At 37.4% G+C, this 25,530-nt stretch overlaps 1 protein-coding gene across 3 annotated transcripts in view; it reads right to left on the bottom strand.

The window, feature by feature from the left end:
- Positions 1-25,530, bottom strand: part of LOC124280568 (glutamate receptor ionotropic, kainate 1-like) — a 157,975-nt gene that overhangs the window by 100,997 nt on the left and 31,448 nt on the right. Inside the window, exon 2 of one of the 3 annotated variants that reach the window (XM_046716522.1) lies at positions 15,732-16,094. In XM_046716522.1, coding sequence (XP_046572478.1) covers positions 15,732-15,828 — 97 coding nt within the window. In that variant the 5' untranslated portion in view covers positions 15,829-16,094. Of the gene's footprint in view, positions 1-15,731; positions 16,608-25,530 lie in introns of those variants that run through there. The other 2 variants (XM_046716524.1, XM_046716523.1) reach the window with 2 other exon arrangements.

The raw sequence follows: 25,530 nt of genomic DNA, 5'->3' as shown, positions 1-25,530 counted from the left end.
GTCACACATGAAGCATCAATACATTCAGACATAGCGAGGATCAATAGCATTTGTTCCATATGTCCTGTGGGCGACTGTTGATAGCAGACCAAGACCTACACACTTCAAAGAACATGGATAATGAGGGCCCACTCTCGTCTACAAGGTACAATTGCCTACAAAAGATCACTGCAACAGCCTAATATCATATTTCATCCGATGTAGCTATCACAAAGTCGATATACTGGTCTAAAGACCTTTGGCAAAACATCTTGATCAAACAGAATGGCAGCATAACCCAACACAATAATGTTATGTACCAACTCAGTGTCCCTTCTCTGTCCACGTGGCTACGTCAAAGTCCAGCGCAGATATATAATGACAGTCATTAACGTAGCAAAGCTGAAATGGATATTGCGAACTCTTATCTCAAAGTTTCGAGGACCCAAAGGAAACTTCAAGGAAAAGGGTTGTTTATACACGTCAGATGGCTGTAGAAATATTGTTAAGAGTGGAGTGGTGCCTCTAGATGATGGTCATCAGATAAGTACATCTACTCACATTAACCGTGACAATGATAGATACGGGCCATTGCATGAAGCTATCATATATTACATTAGACGGTGGCTCATCGTAATGTGCTATGAAGCTACACGGAGCTTAAACACAGGAAAATTACTTTGGATAGTATTACGCATTGCCTTATAGAACGCCAGCTAAACTTTAAAATAGCCATTTGAAATATCAATTATGCCTACGTAGAATCGCAGAAAAAGCCAAAAGCCGCGTCATCAACAAATGTACTTTATTGACTTTAGGAATGTACTTATTCACAGTGATTTGATCTTCAGTTATTTAAGCCATTCTTTTCTTTGTATTGAAGGAGATCTCCTGAGCACCCTCTTAGGTCTGCTGTTACCGTGAACAAGTACTTTGAAGGTTTTGTTTAGCTGCAAAAATTCAGCAAATCAATGTTGAATTTCCATACGGACTATTTGAATATTCGCAGACATGTTCCATTGTAATTGTGGTTCTCTAAGCAAGTCATGTACGGAATACATGGCGAAGGATCAATTCCCTGCTAGACCTAAAATGAAGTCCCATTAAATCGATTAAAAATCTGTTAATCCTTTTCAGATTGTTTCGGTTTCTGGTCAAGATAATTAGGTTAAATGCTGTTTTTGTGAAATCGCCTCTGTCGATTGCTGAAAAAGTGAAGGCTGTTCTGTCACTTAAGTCGTAAAGTGGTACATAAATGAAATGCTACAATCGCTAAGGATACAGATGGCATTTCTATTCTCCGACTGTTGCAACTATAACACATGTAAATTTAGTAATCTAATATTTCAGGTAATTTAAACCAAACCTGCATCAGACTATACAAAGCTATCAAATATATGATATAGCAATAAGGCATGCATGTATCGTATGTACATCATATTGTGACATTACATTGAATAGCTTCTTGTTCTTGAACCATTATGTTCTAAGGCAACGCAACCAAGGAACAAGTAAACAGAAACGGACAAATACCGTCTATGATATAACATCTTTGACAAGTTAATCAGCGTCTTCGGATTGACATCGAGTGAATTATGGAAGGATGTTGACGGTGAAATACATGCCATCAAAGTCAAATATACTCCTAAAACAAATATATTCAATGGAAACAAAAGATTAGATAGCATAGTGATTAAAGCATTTCCTATCATATAATATACACAGGTTCGATTGCATAGGTACAATGTACAAAGTTCATTCTTTGTGGGCGTGATGTTTCTGGATATCCTACTGAAAGTGATGTAAAACTGAAATCATCCATTTTTCATGGCCTCATCTCTCTATTCTCGTGTTGATTATCGTTGAACATCGTTGTATATGCAGTCTGGTGAAGGATGAATGAAGAGTCTCTCATGGATAAGAACAGATTCCGATACCCTGAAGTAACCACCGAGCGGACAGTGTCGTTAATGTTGTAGTATCAATACTGAATATTAGATATGTTAGTACCGAGTGCCTTTGATGTTCGACCTCAAGGGAGGATCGGCTTGGTTCATAAAGTGTCACTACCAGATGTCAGGACATTCTTCTCTCATCACTGAGCAATCGTTTCTCTTTAAATATTAACACTGAGAGAAACTGCTGACGTGAATTCAGAAGTTTGCCCTTATGACTTATTTGGAAAATTTGAACGATGAGTTCACATTTGGTTGTCATCTCCCTGGACATAGGATGAACAAGTGTTGTCCGTGAATATGGTATTCTATCACAAAACTTTTTTTTTCGTTGGTCTACTTTGTTTGGGTTTTTTTGTTTTTTTCTGACTTCATTTTTTCTGTAATATGTATTTTGTCGATGGTGAATGTGGACGGTTAACTTACACTTGTCGCGATACATGTTCTTGTTGCGTGTAAGTCAGTCTATGGCTCAAAGCCAAATCGTCAAAAATCAGCCTTTATCTAACGGGGAACTGATTTCCAAGTTACGACACGACATGCATTGCTTCAGCGACGGTATGACGCGACGCTGGTTAAGTCTATGACGTCACTGCACTGTGGCTCCGTTGCATGGCGTCATAGCTCTTCATGCAACGTCAATTGAATGTCTGAATGTTGAACCTTCTTATCCACTTGGGAAAGAAAACATATTGATGTGTTACATGCATGCTATCAATTAAACTTCTACACGAAACTGTCCAAAAAGGTAATGATGTAAGTGTCTAACGAATGACGCCGCCATATACCTGGAATACGGTTGACTGTGGCGTAAAACTAAATTCACTCACTCCAACGGATGTAAATTTGGCCAGGTTGTTTCCAAGTGCGCCCGTCGTAGTAGAATACACACAAACACTTTTCGGTTTCAAAATTTTCGTTTGCACAGTTAAATTAAAACAAAAAATGCATTAATACCTATGTCTGAACACAGTTGAATGGTCTAATACAGACTAGTGTCTGTTCTTTTGTACATAGACGGTAAGAGCTGTAACCATATAACTACTGCGCCTCCCCACAACACCCCCTACCCACCCTCCCGTTATGTGGATGTACATAACGGTTTGACCCAACCCTCACATATAAACCAACTCTGTTTTGCAATAATGTTATGTGTACAATATTAAGATATTGATGAAAGTTAATATGTTTTCTGCTGATAAACATCGAATTATATGTGCCAATGTACCGTATGTTAAGTGTCTAGTTGCTTGGTTCGACAAAGTACACACTGCTTAGAACGTCCAAACCTCTATGACCTAAAATACGAGCAAACGATGTAAAACGTTTTATCCACGTCATGGTCTACAAAACTGTTCACTGGGTTATTTGGTCACAGGTATTTAGTTCTGGTTTGATTCTGTATATTTTATGTCCCAAGACTGCCCGTGTACGTCTTCCACCAGGCAAGATGGCTATAAGGTGCCTCATCAGAGTATATCCTGATGGGTTAATCTGTTAATCTATATCTGCCTGGTCACTCGGGTACATGTTGGTACGTTCGCCTGCCATCACGGGTACCTGATGGGAAGTCGATATTCTATCAGTACGTTCTTTCAGCAAGGTCACCTCATAGCAAGTTAGTCTGTCTGCTCGGGTGTATCGTATCGTGACCTATTTCAATGTATCACGATACGTATCATGTAATGGCCTAATATCTATATAATAATAATAAATAACAATATTAAGTGCATTTATAATGCGCTAAACTCCATTCACAAGGTGAGTGCTCATAGGGCTAACAATCTGATTATTATTACCCCGGATAACCCAAGCTGCATGTGAGGCGCTAGAAGGCCAATAGTCACTTAGCTGCTTCATGAGAGTGACACGGCGCAATATAAAGAAAGAAAACAAAGAACGAGCTACTGGAGTGTAAGCCGAAAGGTATTTCTCTTTAATTAGCAAACCAAATTTACTAGCCAGTAGGTAAACAATGTCGCATAAGCATCACTCAATCTGCATTCACACATGTAATTAGATTATATTTAAGCAGTGATTTATAGCAAGCTTTGATAATAGAATTAGTTAAGACTCAAGGACATAACTTACACTAGATTCAACGCTGGCAGAATATTTAAAACATGTAAATATACTTGTATGCCAATTAGGAACGATTAGTTTATAACTCACTTACAAGTTAATTACTAAGTTAACCGTTAACTATCTTATCAATTCATTACCTTAATGCATCTAATTCATGTACACACACTTACCTACAAATACATAAATATGAGCCCAAAACAAACTAACCCTGGAGGGAGGGACAGAAAGAGAATCCTCAGCCACTCGATCCCCAAGAAATGCAGAACTATTTGCTGAGCCAATTATATGGAACAGGCAATTTGCAACAAAGGTAATATCTGACCAACTGCTTAATGAATCAAAGGCAAAGGATGGACAGTAGGTAAGTGGCAACGCGCTTGTCAATAGAGAGAAGGCCATTGTGAAGTTATATAAGTGGTGTAGTAAATCTGTTGTTACTTTCTGTATACTGCTCATGTGTTACAGCTTGGAACAGGCAGTTGCTCAGACATGACATAAACATATTAAAAGATGCTATTAAAATATTAATTTTACAAATCAGTAATAAAATCAACTCAAATATATAACATTGTATCGTTTCACTCTTATATATATAATGCTATTATATATAAACATATAATACCTTACTGTATCCTTTCACTCTAATATATAATAGCGTCTTTGGTAGATAAATCCCAGGTGCGCTGTGAAGAAAGGTAATGATGAAGGCTACCGCGGGTTATTGTTGGATGTTGTGGGGCTGCTGATGGTGGTGATGGTACTGCTTGTGCTCCAGAAATGACAGATGAGGGAGAAGAACAATAAAGCTACAGCGATATTGATTCATGCTTCCATGTCATGTTATGTGCCTTGGGTTAGTAACTAAGCATGAGGACCGAATAATACCACGATCCTCTCTGTGACAGAGTGTCATCTATTACCGCACACGTCAAGCCACCGCTCCCTACCGACCATTGACCATCACTTTGGATTAATTTCACTCAATTTCTACAAGCCATCAATCTGGTTAACGTCCATCGCCAGTGGTTAACATCAGTAAGCTACAAAGAGACATTCAAATTACATCGTTGTATCCTAAATTTCATATATAAACGATGTGCATGGTATATGATTCTGTCATTAATCGGTGGACATATGGCCTCATGTTTTGTTATAGTCCATCCATCTTGAGCACAGGCGACTTTCTGAAAGGTTTTTGTGAAGGCATACCATAATTCATACCATCACGATGAATAATTCGCCGTTTCAGGATGAATCATTTCAAATCTAGCATTATTATTTAAAATATGATATCATAATACAATTATATATATCCTGTGGTGATGATGATAACATCATAGCCAATTCATCTTATACAGTAGACAGTTTGGTTGACACGGAATCAATGGGACGTTTTAATAGAGAGTGTCATTACTGTTTTAAAATGTCTACACAATATTCAAATAGGAAAGACGGTTGTAAGTTAGGATCGTTATTGACCTAATGAAAACTGTATGGGCGTTTAATGCATTCAAATGTAATTATCTACTTCATCAAAACAATGAAAAACCTTATACTTAATACATACAACAGAAAAGAACCTTTACAACAACAGCTATACTATATTCCATCTTGTATTAACACAGACTGTGGTACGTATGCCAGGGATAAGTCGTGTGGTAATACTTTAGACCATGTGTCAATTCTGATACATACAGGGACAATTAGCAATATTGTTTTTGAGGAGCTAGACTACATAAACTTAACTGGGTCACCAACACAGACAGGAGATGCATGGTTTGTGTGTTATATGCAACTGTGAGTGAGTTGCTGAATGAGGTTTCCTGTCGCTTTTGGCAGTATGCTAGTTATATCAAGCCGAGGGAGAGGGCGAAAGGAGGGGGTGGGAACAAAGATGTGTTTCTCACATTGTACTTATTCCGGGAATAGAACGCTATTTTTCCGCCTGACAAGCCAACACTTTAACCACAATGCTACCCAAACGTCCTAAATGACTCTTGGCCCTTTCAACCGTCTGACAAAATATACTGATTTGAAAACAGTTCCAATAAAATTATACCATAATTGTCAGAATTCAACAGGTACTGTAAGAAATACGATATTCTGTTTATTTCCACGCAGTTAACAAAACACCACAGTTAGGGGATAGCATGTTTACTGTTGCATCAAATCCAGAAGTAACATTCTCATATCATGATCATCACAAAGTACAAGCCGTGTACAAAAAAACAAAACAGAAAATATATTATCGGGAGCTTAGTCCATTTACCTTTCACTTAACAACATATGATTTTGAAGCAAAGTTTTATGCCAGATATATGATGATCTGTTTATCATCGGAGGAAATCCCAAAGTAACACCTCGTTAAGTACTGTAATTTGAGCGTTGCCTTCATTCCCTCGTCTGACCTTGCAGCCATTCACTGTTCTTGTGCTCTTGGCAGTCATGGAGTGAAAAACATAAGGAGTTATTTCTGAACCTAGCCATGCTTCTTCAATTGAAATGCATGGGATCTATTGTCGTTTGTTTGTTGCTATCTGCAATGTAGATTGTTTGGGTACTTGTCCTTCCACTATGTTTCACACTAAAACAACAGTCTCGGTGAATTCTGTAACCGGAATCACTTCAAGATTTGATCTTAAAATACAGTACAGTTGACTTACTATACATACAAACAATTAGAAGTACGCATGCGTGTACGGTGTTCTGCATACCTTCCTCGTCAGAAAACATACACTATGCATTATGCACAAACAAGCATAGGCAGAGAGTGGCAAAGCTATTAAGGGGGAATATGTGCCGAAGTTTCTCATCCTAGAAACCGTAGCATCTGTGTTTACAGGCGCGTGTCAGCCTCCGTTAATCAAACCCAGTGTATGCCAATATATTGTCCTGCCCAAAAAACTGCCGTTATAAATTCATCAACTATAATTTTCTACTCGAGGTAACAAGTCTTCCTGTTGTTTGGGTTTCAAAATAGATAAAGGAATACTCATCACGGTGTTACCCTAGCAGATGGAAATGGCGAGGAGCGTGTTTGATGCTTGGATAAAGTCACAACAATGAGGCTAATTTGTTTCTGATTAAAACAAGCATCCAATCATTATCTTCTTCTCTAATGGTAACATGTCGTCATGAATTCATAGAATTCATTATTTCTTCATTACCTGAATCATAACACTGATCTTTTGTGAAGTATAATTCCAATTATCAGCAATTTATTCATGGTGTTTGACGCCGGGTATTACGATGCAATTTCAGTAAATATGATTACTTTGTGGCTTTAATTTTCAATATTCACATTTTCCATTAATCATATATGTAACAGCAGCGATTATGTAACAGTTCATTATTAAATTATTTTCACATCAAAGATTGTGGAAAGAAATTGCCACTAAATCCAAATCAGCAACGTGAATTGTGCATGTTTATAAAGTTGCAAAAAATGAAAGATGTTGTTTGGGAAAACAATAATTCTTGAAAACAAGACCTGATAAAGGTTTTCAAAACATCAAATAATTGCCATTGGATATTGCTAACAAACATCGCTCCAGTCGTGCATTTAGATATAGAACTCCGCGCTGGAGTCTTGATTATCCGACGAAACGGATTCTTGCTTTCGTTGCGTAAAATGTAAAGCAGCGGTGAGAATGTGTGAACGAATGAATAAAAATTCACTATGACACCAGGTGTTCACGACAAGAGAAAGGATGTTATGCCCTACCGATAACCCGGGAATCCTTCGATATGGCAAATCAATATTCAGTCTATGAACAAAATGGAAAATTACTAACTAGTCACGCCCAAAAGCAAGATTTGGGGACACTGATATGACAAGTACGTTAGAGTGCAATACATTCAACCGTCTAGAGTTGAGCTTATTAAGACACACTGGGTGTCGATATATTTTTTGATGACTTTTTCACAAGCAGTATGCCTGTACTTAATTGTCCCATTCCATGAGAGTAACATGTTTAGAATGTGCACCAATTTGCCTACAGTTAATTGTTTCATTCCATGAGAGTAACATGTTAGAATGTGCAAACTAAGAGCATATTTCCTGTCGAGATTTAGGGTAGTGATGACCATCTATTAAAGGTATTCCAGAAACTCCTAGGAAGATAGGACAGCGTGTTCACGTGTAGAACGCTATTACAATACCAATATAGATTTAGCATGAAACTGTATGGGGATATACTCAGCTATTTCAATACGTTTTGGGCAAAGCGTTTGGTCATCAAACGGCGCCTACAGGATGTTTGATAATGTAGAGGCAATGTTTCACTTACATTTGTGCCACTCTCACCACACACGTTACTTGAGACAACTGCCTTTGATGCCTGCTCTAATGGGTTTCATTCTTTCATGTTGTAATGCAGCTTTTCAACTGTCACGAACACAGTGATTCATAAGAAGACATGCAAGTCAGGTGCACAGAGTTTCTCATAATGATATCACGTCAGTTTAATATCCCATTTGACAACACGAAGTAAATGGAGAAAATAACAGCCCGATATTGTCATCTTTCTCTCCAGGGATAAGTGTCTCTAACTGTCATTACTTTCTTCACCGTCACGGACACCAGCCGTGCATGTAAGCTTGCCTACACGCGTTTGCACACACGAACGTACGTACATTAATTAACGCTCTCAAGAACACGAGTACACATTCAGAAACATGCACCCACATGAAAACACTAACAGACACATGCACGCGTGCACGCACAAACACATACACACACACTCACACACAAACAAAATACACGTTCATACACATGCACCCTCACAAAAACACAAACACATACGTACGAACACACACTCACACACACAGAGAACATACAAATGTGTTCATACACACACAAACAAACGCAGACACACACAACACCCAACGTCAAACATGGCCCCTGTCATGTTCTGTCTATTGCAATACTTACTGAATTCGAATCAGTTTACGCGGTCAGCAAACAAATTAAAAGATGATATGGAGGTACAGTTTTTTATTGACCTCAAGTATTTTGTTTTTCAAATTCAGTGAAAATAGGCAATACATGTACCTATGAACACCACTCTGAAACTTGCAACGATATCTGCATTGTTTTAATGAGATCAGAGAGCACTTCACCCCAGACAATGACATGCAATGTGACGGTCAGTACTGTGAGGAGACTACCAAAAATGGTTTTCCCATGCACTATCTGACAGTATACATTCTTATAAATGTTAACAGGTCAAGGTCCGGGTTAGAATGAACCTTCAGTAACCCATGCTTGTCGTAAGAGGCGACTAACCGAATCGGGTGGTCAGACTCGCTGACTTGGTTGACACATGTCATCGGTACCCAAGTGTGCAAATCGATGCTCATGCTGTTGATCACTGGATTCGATTATTTACAGACCTCCGCCATATAGCTGGAATATTGCTGAGTGCGGCGTAAAACTAAACTCACTCACTCTTATAAATGTTACCAATAAGTATTCAAATCACTTGTGTGTATATGTGTGAGTGTGTATTTGTGAGCGTGAGTGTGTGTGTGTGTGTGAGAGAGAGGGGGGGGGAGAGAGAGAGAGTGAGAGATTTATTGTCCTTTCTCTAGAATTGTCCACATTATTACTATACATAAGAAATATTTCAACTGGTTCATTCGCCACGTACACATATGTCCAGTCAGTATTACAGCGGAGTAAACATTTCCTGTTATATCGACATATACTTATATACTTGCACCGGAGAAAAGCTAAAACAATATCAATTATACTATAATAATAGAGCTTAGAATCGATACATCATGTGTGAATTCCCATTTCCTTCAATTAGCGCCTGTAAATAATACGCAGAAGATTGTAATTATAATGCTCCATTTGAGCCTGATATTGGCGTGTGTATTTTGTACGTGAGTTATAATACACACGGGCTTTCAGCACCTTTAAACACAGCTGTGGTAGTTAGATGGACTGTGCCTAAGGTTAAAGCAAGGCCTGTGTTCAAAGCTTTCAAGCCTACGGGAAACTTCTTTTTTCACTATTTCAAGACAAATGTAGATTCGCAATTTCAGATTGCTTTTTAGTAACAATACATGACGTTTTGTCAGTAATATTGATTCAATACATAAAAACGCTATTTTATTCAACAAGGACATTGTTGAAATCGTGTTTTAAATTCTATGTTTGAGTTTCTGTAATTAGAAGAGAAGATGTAAAATTAACGCTAACGGGCAGTTGTCAGCAAGTAAAATACACAACATACTTATTTTATGTAAGCATTCTTGGAGGAAATCAAGTCTCATATATTTTGAGCAAGCAAATATGCAAAGAGCTAGCGGATGCGAATGACTTTAGTCTCGGAGGTGATGAATAGACATCGATCGCAGGATTTTGAAGATTTATCGCCCAATTGCGTTTTGGCCCCAGGATGAATCAACTGTTTTCAGCGCCACTGCGACCCCCTGCGAAGTCCAGATCGACTACAGTTAACTGACGAAAAACAGATGGCCGTCTTAAACATTCAATCAGCAATATTCAACTTAAGACAAATATGAGTTATTCAAAAACTCTGCACTTGTGTCTTCCCCAAACTTTGCTTTGGGGTATATTACACGCTGTTTGGGTTGATCGATCAGGCTGCTGTAATCCCGGCCTAGTATAACACATGCCATTACAGCATCCCTAATGGGTATCGTGGAACAACAGAACTGGCATTGTGTCATTATTTGGCTAAACTGATCGCATTAGAGTGTTACCAGTGTAAACAAATGTTACCCTCATGACACTATTTCAAAAATAATTAACTTATTTGCAAGATTCTGTGCCATGTGTTGGCTAAGGTGATCGCATTAGAGTGTTACCAGTGTAAACAAATGTTACCCTCATGATACTATTTCAGAATTTCATAAACACGTAACTTCCTTTTCTGTCATGTCTTGGCCAAATCGATCACATTAGAGTGTTGTCAATTCAAGAGAGTGCTGTCACCCTTGCGACATTATTTCGTAAATAATCAACTTAATTGCTAATTTCCGTATCATTATTCGACTAAGATATCATATTGGTGTGTTACCAATATGAACACATCTTACATTCATGACATTATTCAAACTGAATATAAATGTTACCAATACAAGCACATGTTAACCTAATGACATTATTTAAGGTATAATGTTACCAGTACAATCACTTGTTACTCTCATGACATTATTTAATGTATAATGTTACCCTCATGACATTATTTAATGTATAATGTTACCAATACAAACACGTGTTACCCCCATGATATATTGAATGTATAATGTTACCAATACAAACACTTGTTACTCTCATGACATTATTTAATATATAATGTTACCCTCATGACACTATTTCAAAAATAATTAACTTATTTGCAAGATTCTTTGCCATGTGTTGGCTAAGGTGATCGCATTAGAGTGTTACCAGTGTAAACAAATGTTACCCTCATGACACTATTTCAAAATTTCATAAACACGTAACTTCCTTTTCTGTCATGTCTTGGCCAAATCGATCACATTAGAGTGTTGTCAATCTTGCGACATTATTTCGTAAATAATCAACTTAGTTGCTAATATCCGCATCATTATTTGACTAAGATATCATATTGGTGTGTTACATACATGACATTATTCAAACTGAATATAACTGTTACCAATACAAGCACATGTTAACCTCATGACATTATTTAATGTATAATGTTACCAATACAAGCACATGTTAACCTCATGACATCATTTAACATATAATGTCATCAATACAAACGCATGTTGCCATCATGACATTACTTAATGTATACTGTTACCAATACAACTGACTGACTGAGTTTGGTTTTACGCCGCTTTTAGCAATATTCCAGCAACATCACGGCGGGGGACACCAGAAATGGGCTTCACACATTGTACCCATGTGGGGATTCGAACCCGGGTCTTCGGCGTGACGAGCCAACGCTTTAACCATTAGGCTACCCCACCGCCCTTATCAATAAAAACACGTGTTACCCTCATGACATTATTTAATGTATAATGTTACCAATACAATCACTTGTTACTCTCATGACTTAATTCAATGTATAATGTTACCCTCATGACATTATTTAATGTATAATGTTATCAATACAAACGCATGTTACCCTGATGACATTATTTAATGTATAATGTTACCAATACAAACACGTGTTGCCCTCATGATATTACTCAATGTATAATGTTACCAATACAAACACATGTTACCCTCATGACATTATTCAATGTATAATGTTACCAATACAAACACATGTTACCCTCATGACATTATTCAACGTATAATGTTACCAATGTAAACACGTGTTACCCTTATGATATATTTAATGTATAATGTTGCCAATACAAACACATGTTACCCTCATGATATTTTTTATTGATAATGTTACCAATACAAACGCATGTTACCCTCATGACATTATTTCATGCATAATGTTACCTCATGACATTATTTAATGTATAATGTTACCCTCATGATATTATTTAATGTATAATGTTACCAATACAAACACATGTTACCCTCATGACATTATTCAATGTATAATGTTACCAATACAAACACGTGTTACCCTCATGACATTATTTAATGTATAATGTTACCAATACAAACACATGTTACCCTCATGACATTATTCAATGTATAATGTTACCAATACAAACACATGTTACCCTCATGACATTATTCAATGTATAATGTTACCAATACAAACACATGTTACCCTCATGACATTATTCAACGTATAATGTTACCAATACAAACACGTGTTACCCTCATGACATAACTTAATGTATAATGTTACCAATACAAGCACATGTTACCCTCATGACATTATTCAACGTATAATGTTACCAATACAAACACGTGTTACCCTCATGACATAACTTAATGTATAATGTTACCAATACAAACACATGTTACCCTCATGACATTATTCAATGTATAATGTTACCAATACAAGCACATGTTACCCTCATGACATTATTCAATGTATAATGTTACCAATACAAGCACATATTACCCTCATGACATTATTCAATGTATAATGTTACCAATTCAAACACATGTTACCCTCATGACATTATTCAATGTATAATGTTACCAATGCAAACACGTGTTACCCTCATGACATTACTTAATGTATAATGTTACCAATACAAACACATGTTACCCTGATGACATTATTTAATGTATAATGTTACCAATACAAACAAGTGTTACCCTGATGTTAAGCAAATGTTGCACAAAGGTGGCTAATGTTATTGCAAAAACGTAGCTTGATAATACTATCTTCGTCAAATCAATAGGATAAGTTGCCATATTCTGTTACAGAAACGGGCTATTATCCAGGTATACCTAACCTGATACCATTAATTGAAATTAGAATATGTTACTGGTATTTCATAGTGTTTAAGTATAACTGACGAAGGCACAAGTATGTACAGGCGGCATGATGCTATAATAAGATTCTTATTGTGGCATCTCATTTTATTCAGATGAAAACACAATGTATGTAAACATATTGTAACTACATGATATTTGGGAACTTCTTCTACAAGCACTATGTCCAATACATGACTGAAGAAAAGCAGTTCTCGCTTTCTTTATTTCAAGAAGTATAACCAATGGAGTGACTGAGTGAGTACGGTGTTACACTGCTTGCACCAATATTGCAAGAAATATACCTCAGAGAACAACAGAAATGGGTTTCACATATTGCGCCCATGTTGGGAATCGAACCCTGGTTTCCGGCGCGACGATCGAACGCTTTAACAACTGGGCTACGTGGCCGCCCTGTCATCATATCGCAACACATCATTTCAACATCATGCAATAAGTTATCAAGTTTCAGCACCATAAAACAGACTTCAATAAAGTTATACACATATTGAAACTCAAATGATGAGGAATACAAGTCACATCGTAAAAGTCTTGTTATCTATAGTCATAAAACGAAATCCTTCTATGTTATCTGTTTATGTTTCATTAGGTTCGGCATAACGATGAAAGGAAGCATACATTTGGAGGATATGGCTATGCATTATGCATGCTTCCCCTCTAACAGTCACATGCATAACAATCGTCATGCATGTAAGAGCGCCGTGAAATAATCTCAGTCTTCATGACTACATAATACTTTAAGAGAAGCCACAACTTGACCCCTCTCAACCACTCCTCGCCTGCATGGTCTATAACATTGACATTCACACGTTTCCCCTCTACCCCGTCATTTTCAATTCCTTCTGATTGGAACAATCAATATTTCATTAGTTTTTCATACAGATCCATTATTTTCAGGAAAAGCATTCGAGCATTTGCTCGGCCAACACACCATGCACTGTCAGAGCCTCGGAGGATAAACCCATTGCCTCCCCACGCATCTGGAAAGACACATATCACCTTTATACCTTTGCCGTGTTTCTTTAGAAAACCGATAGCTTTAAACTCAAAAACAGGCAGAGTTTCCTAAAAGATTTCTCAGTCAAGGAATAACATTATTTTTATCGTTGGCGTTCATCAGGGACTACTCTTTCGACATATATATATATCAACATCTGTCGACGTTGATATATTAAAACTAATTCAGGATACAGTAGTGTGTTACTAAAATGACGTATGTGTGATCAGATAATAATGCATGAAACTCACAAGATGCGTGGTTGCAGTGTTTCAGTGAGACAACAAACATCGCATATGCATGTAATTAGATTACTGTAAAAGCACGTTGCTGGAGGCCGTCAATAATTCTTAACCTCATCTTTTTGTACAAAAAATCGTGGACCAGAATATGCATTATAATATACATGCACATAAGTGACGAAAGTGTTATGAATATCATTACATGACATACACAAAATACATAAAACTGTCATAAATGAAATATTCATGAATTGCAAGAGTTCGAAACTATTCATGAGTCAATCATTTGTACCAAACTTAAGACGAAAACTATTTAGAAGTGTTGAATACATCTGAAAGTTCTAAAGCCTGTTATCCGCTATCCCAAACTGCTGGCGAGCACTTCTCATGATATAATTGAGACACGGGGCTCCATACCAGATCAGCGACTGATAACACAGGCCCATTATGACACTATGAACCAATAGAATAATGTTATGAAACATCGGAAATGACAATTATGTGGTTCTGTGTATTGCTCTGTGGTATTTCTGATTCCCTATAATGCTCTCGCACATGACACGGCAGAACAAGTAGAGCTTTAAAAGGTCTAGCTTCATAATAATAGCATTTGTGCCACAAAATTGAGCATGCGTCTCGATATGGAAATCCCCATGGCATCACTCTGACCTGCGATTTGTAAGCTGTACATAAACGCAATAGACCTGGACTAGATTCCAATAGAAGTCTCGTCTAAATAGACTGTAATGAATAAATGTAACTACTTCATGTGTACTGCTGACTTGATGTATGGAGGCACATCTCCGATATTGCAGATGCCATTTCCATTTGTGTTCATTTGAGCATTGCCATTGTGATCGCAACACCGTACACACATTTAATTAATTGTATAGGTTTCCATTAAAGATACATGTATGTTATTGATTGTTCATCAAGCAATTAAATCTAATATGTGCCATGCGAAAACTATTCATACGAATGTTCATTTACACTTTTATTGGATGCAACACACTCTCGTGAAAGAACCACCTCCGATTCAGCAATATATGACTTACCTATTTTGATTTCTTGTGGTAGACAACGAACACACTGTAGCAATGACAGCCCCAATAGAAAATACGTGGTAAGTCTTCTTCTGTGTCGATGGGTCATGTTAATCACCCACTGAACGCTGGACCTCGATGGCTAACACGAAGTCGCTGAAGCCACATAGAAGGAGAAACACACACAATGTAGTAGCAGTCCGCACAAGTAAATTTTCCCACTTTTTATCCGTAGTATTTCTTTCTAGTTCTCCCATATCAGTAGAAGAGAACGGATCGTAGACTCAGACGTTCTCCATAATAAACACTGGCCCTAGTCCACTCCAACTCTGTTGATGGTCGTCGACGGATACTACCCTCTTGTCATTGCTGAACCTAGAGAAACAATAAAATGATATTTAATTGATTTCTGAGGTGAAACTGGCTGTACAGTACAGAAGTCCCACAAGCTTAAGATCGTCAAAGCCAGCATCCTTCAACACGGCTGTGGGCACATGGGTAAACGGACGAGTCCATTGATCGGCCAAGTTGGATGCAGTCCAGTGTTCAACAATTATCACATACGTAAGGAACACAAACAGATGAGTTTTGAGTTAAGGTACGACACGGCGAGATGTAGATAGAACTGTCGAGCAGGTTATTGCCAAACAGATCCCGTGCAGGCGATGCGACGAGATGCTAGTAGTCCAAGGGTCAGAGGATGGTGTATGTAATTGGTCGGACTGTGGTTATCAATAGAGAGCCATCAGATGAGACATTGACGCGCTCACAGACCCTGAGTCTATCGTCAGTCACGCTACAACTGGCGGGGGTCTAGCAGAACAAGCTCGCTACCTTAACTTATCGAAGGTTTAACAAGAGTGGAGAGATGGGGAGGAACACCACGCTCGATGAGTGGAGGAGAGCGAACGCTGAGGCTCGCGGTTGCTGTAGCCGGCACGCTATCATCTGATGTTCATTATACGCCAATGCCAAACGCTGATACGAAACACAGAATCTCAACAAATATTTGAGGAAAGACAGATCAAGGTGACAAAGATCCAATTAGCACCAACGGGGTGACCCAAGGAGTAGATGACTGTTTATCACTGTATTGTGTCCCTAACACACATGTGTCATCTTACACTTGGTATAACATGTACACATGCACCAATATGCAAATGAAAGGTGCATCCTAACACCTGGTACCGGAATATATATTCTATGTCAATCGGCCTTGGTATGATAGAGTGATGATTCTGTTACAACAGAACATATTTGTGAAATATTCATGTAACTCTGTACTTAAATCTATACCGGGCAAATCTATTCATTCATATCAAAATAAGTATGTACATATTTGTTCCACGCGATGATGTATAACGTATTCATCCAAACAATTCACGTGTTATTAGTACGTCCGTACTGGAAGATGACGCAGGTGTAAACCATATATGTCCTTATATTGATACGTTATATGAGACGCGTACGGGTAATCAAACTCACAAATTTACCAAACTTTATTCAAAATTTCAAATTACATGCTTTATGAAGAGGTCATTTATGAAACGTTAGACCTAATCTCCTAGCTAACACAATTATTTCTGTCTTTTAATGTCACATCGCCAAAATTGGATTTCAGTGCGTTACTACGAACATTGGCCTAACTTTGCAATAGATCTGATTAGGTGAGGCCTTCCAAATCGTTCATCTCCGAGCTGTCCTGATAGACGCCAACTCTATCATTATGACATTTAGTATACTGGCAATACAGCCCCAATTTAGGCCCAATTTAAGCTAAACTGTCTTGTAGACAGTTGTCTCTCTTACAGGATCTGAGTCTAGACAAGGGGATATTGGGTCGGCTTTAACACCATCTATAACACTTTTATTCACCATTTAATTAATTGTTATGGAGGTGCCAAAGCACTTGTAACGTTAATGTGTTTCTTGTGGATAATTTTCCTTTATTATTGTGTGTACGCGATAAATGTATTTGTCCATGCTTTTATGGAAGACGTTTTTACACAACAGACATATTTAGTGTTTACAATCCTTTTCAAAGAGTCGTATCTTTTGTTTCACGGGAACATGAGAGAGGATGCTTTAATGCATTGTTTACATGTGGATATGTAAAGATCTAGAGTTATGGATGAGTACATCTTTGAACGAAACGTTATGACATAAATATACATGTCATTGTGCAACAAATGATTGAGATAAATATATAACTTGTTAGTGAATGATACACATCAAAGCCTTCCACATAGTGATCAATAGATCAATACGAATTGTATAATTCAAACCCTTAACAAACAAAAACGATATATCTCAAAGGAATCCATCAAAGAAGATTCTTTATCATAAATGGCATCAATAAAAAGTTTAAACTCCATGTTTAAACTCCATATGCACCAACACTGACCCCTACAAAATGGTATTTGCATTCTGTGTTTGAGAATCAGGGCCCAGAGTTTTGCAAAATACGTGCTTCAGTTAGTAATCCTATCCTATATTACCTATATATACGTCCTTGGGCAAGCATCATCATCGAGTATCCCGTAAAGCAGAAACCAGGAAGTTTTTTAACAATTAACAATTCTGCTGAAGTGTTTCGAAATTGATAAATAAACTTTATACTATGACGATCCTTTCGCATTTCTTCAAACCAGCAAACAGCAACTTCTCATTAGCATCATCTCAGTCATACCACACAGAGTAACCTATATTCAAGGCACCAGAATCTTCCAGTACAGTCTGATATCTCACCTCCACCAGATATCAAACAGACAGCATGTAAATTAGGGTTACGACTCAATACGGAGAAACGCGAGTGCACATTCTTCCAGTACCAAGTGAAAGAAGGGAAGAAGTAAAAAGTGAGACCAAATTTTTCCTAAGTTAGAGACCTGACGAGGGTTAAATTAGTTTACAACCGCTTTCGTATCGATTACACCACATAGAGAGCCAAATCTACGTAAAATGATATAAAACTCCGTCTCTTAAATCAAGTTACATATGGAAATGCTATCAGTTGCTATCGACAAGGTGACGCTCGGAATTGACAGTTAAGTGCTTGCGTAGATGCACTGTCTCCTTCATATGGTTTTGGCTCTCTAAACGTAGTCAAGGGAGAAACGAAAATGTGTTAGGAACGGCGTGATTTATGACTGTAATCCGACTAATTTGGGTATATATATACCTGTTTGTATATTTAGAATAGGGCATGGTAACCTTGAAAATGGTAACCAGTTAAACACAAGGTATAGCGGCTTTAAAACTCAGCTTACTTGATAATTCAGTCTGAAACAGAAGGTAGGAATTACGCTTTGCATTTCGTCCAGTCAATAAGATATAGTATGTTTACACTCTGTTAACCATCATTTGTCTAATGGAATGTATTCACCTGATTATAGGTGCCCGGTAAAACATAAATGTCCCTGCACATGCAAGGACACATTCTCATGCATATTCATTGCTTCCATAAAATGTCAGAAAGGCAAGTTCAGGATAGATTATCCCTCCATTATTGAGTTGCAAGCGAGAATTGTGCTTATGGAATATACTTAGGAGCATTAACGCAGATTTTTTCTCTATCGTGAGATATTTGACAGAAAATATCCCTACAACATCTGACATTCGGGAAACATTCTAAATCCGAACACGAGTTTCACAACGATTTAATGAGTTTATATGATATTAAACTTTAGAATAGAAACTTCAACAACTAATCAGAATTTGCTTTAAATACGTGGCGTAATCGTATCGGAACACCAGTGGTGATAAAGATTGTATAATTTAAGATTTGATGTTTCGGAATACATTCTGTTTGATCTTATAATATTTCACAAGAAGCAAATTTGATGTTTCAATCATGTCATTGAAGCCATGAACTTTGAAAATGTTACAACTGTATCGACTTTGGTATCAAGTGTGTTTTAATCACGTGTACATAACAAGCTTAGCATCTGAATCTAAAATCAATATATGAAATAAAATGCATGCAGTCATTGGAGGATCGTTCCATTCCATAGCCATTTGTAGCAACAGTCAAACCTGGCCATTACGAGTATCAGATGACACAAAAGGTTTATCAATACAAATGTCAAGCTAAGTAATGAGATTTACGTCCATCTGTAGTGAGCCTTGTTGTGATATGATATCAAGGGACACCGAAGTAGATCAGAATTGTCCAGTAAATTTAAAATTTAAAATCAATAAAGTATGGAGCTTTCTGCTTAGCACCAGATGTTCGTCAGTATCAAGTCAGCAAGACGACGACAACAGTATACACAAACATCATATTACTTGTTAACAAGTAGACCTGAGAGACGAGGAAAGTAAAAGCATTAACTGATAGCGACGTACTCCTAGTAGATATGTTTGTTTTGCTTTGTGTGTTTGTTGTTTAACGCCGCACTCAGAAATATTCCAGCAATATGGCGGAGATCTGTAAATAATCAAGTCTGGACCAGACAATCAACAAAATGAGCATCGATATTCGCAACTGGGATACAATGACATGAGAGCCTGACCAACCGATCCCGTTAGTCGCCTCTTACGACAAGCATGGGCTGCTGAAGATCAATTCTAACCAGGACTTCACGGGTAAGTAGATATGTACGTATGTGATGTCGCGTAATCCGTATCAAAAGTCAGACAAGATGTCACCTGGCTTGCACGCGATCTGTACACAAAATAATATAGAAATATTCTAGGCAAAGATGTACGAGGACATCTTTAGACCCCCATTGTTGTGGGGTGTTACGAGAAGCTCCAGAAGCGGCAGGTATTTGGGACCTACTCGACGTGAACACATCAGTAGCATGCACGTGTTCGCACTATGCCTGATACAATGGAGAGAGAGAGAGAGAACGAGAGAGAGAGAGAGAGAGAGCGTTATCCCTATCCCTATAATATATAACATATTTATCGTATATAAAGGATTTTTCGATCTTATCAAAACTCTTTTATGTGTATTTAAACGAATACATGAAGGTGTTTTGACAAGCTCGAATATCTGGACGCTATCTTTTATAGTTTTATTGCTTATGCACCTGATGAAATCATTTGTTTATATATACCTCCGGGTGCTGATAGAATCACTTGCCATTTTATGACCGAGAATTATACGAATCTTACTTGCATCAAGAAAAACAAGACCAAGAAGAACTGTACTACGATAATGTATGATTCATTAGCCCAAACATGATACCTAAATAATTCTTCTGTGTTTGCACAAACAAAACGTTCTTTGCAATCCCTTTGGTGGCCTTCATATATTTTCCGAAACTTTTTTCATTTCCAAATAAACACCAAGAGGGTAATTTGTAGACCATATAGTCATACTTTGTGTATTTAGACACATAACATCCCCCCTGCAGGGTTTAAGTCTGTCAATCACGTTTCCATCTGGATACTCATGCAAGAAGGATTGCAGCTGGGTCACGGTGACCCCACTGACGTCTCAGACTCAGTGATGAATGCTTTGTTTTGCTTACCTATATATATGTGCATCTATGTTGCAAGTATTCAAAACAGACTCATCTTTACAGTCATAACATGATGGCAGCAACTCAAATAGCATGTCAATAACGATCATTGTTCTTTCAGGAAACAAAATTAATGGATGGCTTTCGTTGATTGAGTAGGCATCTAATGTAGCTTAAGCGCACAGACTTATTAGCTCCACATATAGCACACTACAAAAAATATCATGAAAGTAATCTATATCATAAATGATTATGCTCACTCAGTGACGCGGTGATATATAACTAAGCACTGCTAAATATTGCTTACTGTAAATATACTTCCTTTCAAAAGTTTAGACTTACTTAAAGCACTCACTATATGTTATGGATATATATATATATGGTTACATCTAAGACTGATTCTGAAAAGCATGTGCAAATATCGTGCGTGAACAGGTGCGTTTTGGTGTAAAGTTCTGTTAAGAATTTGCCAATTTCACTGATTTTTATCATTTGTTGAACTCATGACAATAATCTTATCAACGTTACGAATTTGTTTTATAATACACCAGTTCATGTGTAAACAGTACCTTTAAACAGTATGGAATCTTTTGCAAAGTTTAGTTTAGAACAGCTGCCTGAAATAAGTGGCTATATTTACACCAGTGAATCTAAACTTTTGATAGGAAGTATATATATATACATATATATAATCCGTTTAACTGTAATCACTTCTCCCTGAAGATAAAAGTGAAACATGTTGGAGAAGATCCGTGTCGTGTGATTATTTCAGAAACTTCTTCTTATATATGTACTACTGTACGCTCGGTATTCTCATCACTTTCTTTTTATATATATATATATATATATATATATATATATATATATATATATATATATATATATATATATATATATATATGCAGTAATTCATCTTTACATATATATGTTACAGTGAATATGTCAAAACAGTGATTTTGTAAAATCACTGAAAATTTCAGGGATTTTATCAAATTCCTCATTCACTCGGTGGTTTCACAAAATCCCTGGAATGTCTAGGGATTTAACAAAATCACAACAATTTTTTTACATATTCCCTGAAATGAATATATCGCATTCTCAGTGTTTGTTTTGACAATACTGCTTGTGATAAGTAAAGACAAAAACGTGTCAAAAATCAAAAGAATATTTTTTTCTGCATGGACATGAAAATAACCATTATAGATTTACAATAGTTGCATAAATATGCTATAAAAATATCGAAATAATTCAAGTAAGTGACAAAAACAATATGTATCACTATCAGATGTTGCATCAGGTGTTCAGTTGCCATAATCATGCAATGGTTCAGAGTACCTTCTGTGATATCTTTTTGAAACAAAGTCACGTCAAACAACACTCATATATATTAACAGAGGGAAGAGCGACATCGCGAGTTACACATAACCCGAGCCTTGTAACATTTGCACCTTTGTGTCTGACATCTTTTGTGCCACTACAGTTACATTTCACAAAACCCTGTCCACCACATACATACTCTGACTGGACTGCAGATATCACCGATGCAAGTTTCTCAGTCGACATATCTGCAATTGTCAAGAGAGCTGTGGCACATACATCAAACTGGTTGCGTGAATACTTTCCACACAAGACACCGGTTTTTACAGCAAGTGTGTACATGCCGTTGTACTCCTATGAACTTTCTTGGATCGGCTCTCCCTCTGTCAACACCAGTAATTGGTATTGTCACATTGTCACCCACTGCAACCTCAGAGAGAACAATCTTGCTCCGTGTCATCATTTTCTCTGCTTAAAGAATTTGCGACTCTCTTCCTGTGCCCTCTTCCTGTGTTCACTGATGTCTTTATGTCTCTCAGCAACACGGTCTGTTGACGGAGAGTGTTCTGGTTGCGGCTCTTGTTCTGGTTGTGGCTCTGGTTCTGGTTGTGGCTCTGGTTCTGGTTGCGGCTCCCGTTGTGCTTGCAGCTCTTGTTGTGCTCTTTCGGCTCTTGATTGCTCTTGCTCAAGATGATCTGATTCTCGTTGTTGATCTGCCAATGGTATTGTATCTGACGACAGGGCGTTGAGTAGGTCATCCTCGCTTCGAAGTCTAGAAACATCCTCTGCTGGGAGACTGGGCGAGTAGAGACCAACGGAGGCATCAGAGCCGGTAAAAGAAGCGAAGGGTGTCATCTTGATGCCACTGTGATAACTGGAGTTCTTCTGGAACTAGACGAACTTCAAGCCCATTGTCCAATCCGTTGTCTTGTGTTCAGCTAACCAGGCAGTAAGCATATATATAAAAACATAATGTGCATTGTTAACTTCCTTATATTGTTTATCTTTGGTTACTGTATACACATGCAAAATTTACAAGCAGTATTTTCAAAACAAACACTGAGAATTCGATATATTCATTTCAGGGAATATGTAATAAAATTGTTTGTGATTTCCAGGGATTTTGTTAAATCCCTAGGAATTCCAGGGATTTTGTGAAACCACCGAGTGAATTACAAATTTTATAAAATCCCTGAAATTTTCAGTGATTCTACAAAATCACTGATTTGACATGTTCACTGTAACTGTAATTCCGATGTCTTTTTAGTTCACAAACTGACACATGCCCTTTTGATATTGACACTGAAATCGAGTTTCCAATCACACGATTTGAAGCTCTCCAAAGCCAGTTAAGGATTATCTATTATGAGATGATGTGAGGCAGTCTGTGCGTTCTACTAGAATGACGTAAAAAGGTATCGGTTGTATATTAGACACCACTAAAACAATCAATGTCACATCTTGACTTTCCATGGAATGGATATTCGTGATATACGAAAGTACGTAAGGCTTGTGATAGGTTATTTAGCATGTGTATAAATGGGCATGGTACCACAGCTATATTGATCATAGATGTTATAACTGATTGATATTTGTTATTATGTTCCGTTAGCTTTAAGTGAAAAGTGAGTGAGTATGAATGAAATTGATTTTATGCCGCTTTTGCCATACTGAAGCACATAGATTAACTTACGCCAGTCTGGGTTTTTAATGGCTCCTTTTGAGACGGAAATCTAATTGAGATTGAAGGCATTTGAGCAAAATTTCAGTATCCGTGACCACATATAATAATAATAATAATAGTCCATTTATATTGCGCGTTTATCCATGCACATTGCATGCTCAAAGCGCTGACATATTACCTTGGTCAACGAGTACAGAACACTCCCTGTGGAGAATACAACCGGACGCCTGTCAGGCGCTCAAGGTTCAAATTCAGACTACCATCGTATCATACTAGGTCTCTGATGATATATACTTTAATTTGCTCATAACATCGGATAAAACTATCAGTTTCAAATGATTCAAATAAATACGAACAAAAACCTATATTCGGCATAAAGGCATTGTCGTAATTTGGCTAATAAAAAAAATCATTTCGAAAAACCTTTATTCAAGAACTTAAGCACATACATACTAGTGCACGTATTCGTTACGATGGCATTATGGAATTTACTTTAATGACATTTGGGCCTGAAGATGCATCACAAACCATGAATGCTCAATCACAAATGACACTCAGGTCTGTTTAGCCAGAGTCTAGTCAGAAAAGGATACAAAGACCGTGCAATCATAGCGTTCTGACATAGCCCCATACCGGAAGGACAGGAAAATTGACTAATGACTTTGAAATCGTACCTAGCCAGCTGAGAATGTCACATGAATCATCTTCTACATAAGTTGGTTTCTAAGTCACGCAACAAAACATAGGAAATCAATAGAAGTACTTAAAGGATTTCAAGGATTTAAGCTGCATAGAACACATGTTCGATATCGTTGTGAAGCTTCCTATATGAAAGTCTCCACGTTTCAGTAATTGAGAAATGACAACTTTGAAAGCAGTTATGTCAGCTGTGGCAAAATGATAAGTCTCGGAACCCTTGGGATATATTTTTTCAATTGATCACTTAAAACGATGATTGGACACGGGCTGGAACGGAAACCAAGAAGAGAACATTCCTTCGGTAGATGTCGTGATTTAAAGTGCACGGTGTAGTATCCCACTGTTTCGGTTATATTAGATGTGAACAAATTGCCCTGGTAACTGTCTGGTTATAGTTATTGGATCACAAAATGATCAATTATGATCGATTTATTTTATACTGAACCATGTGTAATTAAAGTAATATGTGGACAATTCGTGCCCACTAAAATCATTGGTGCATTTGTCAGCGTTCCTTTTTGCCAATGCTGATGTTAATAAAGACGTTTAAGTTGTTAAAACATATTTCGAGATCATTCTATGACCAGTAAATCCTCAATCGAAGCACGTCCGTTCTATTTCAGTGACAGTTCGTCTTAAA

This window comes from Haliotis rubra, unplaced genomic scaffold, assembly GCF_003918875.1.
Source record: "Haliotis rubra isolate DU_JTF1 unplaced genomic scaffold, ASM391887v1 Scf27, whole genome shotgun sequence".
Lineage (NCBI taxonomy): Eukaryota > Metazoa > Mollusca > Gastropoda > Lepetellida > Haliotidae > Haliotis > Haliotis rubra.
This window is presented reverse-complemented; position numbering and strand designations above follow the sequence as displayed.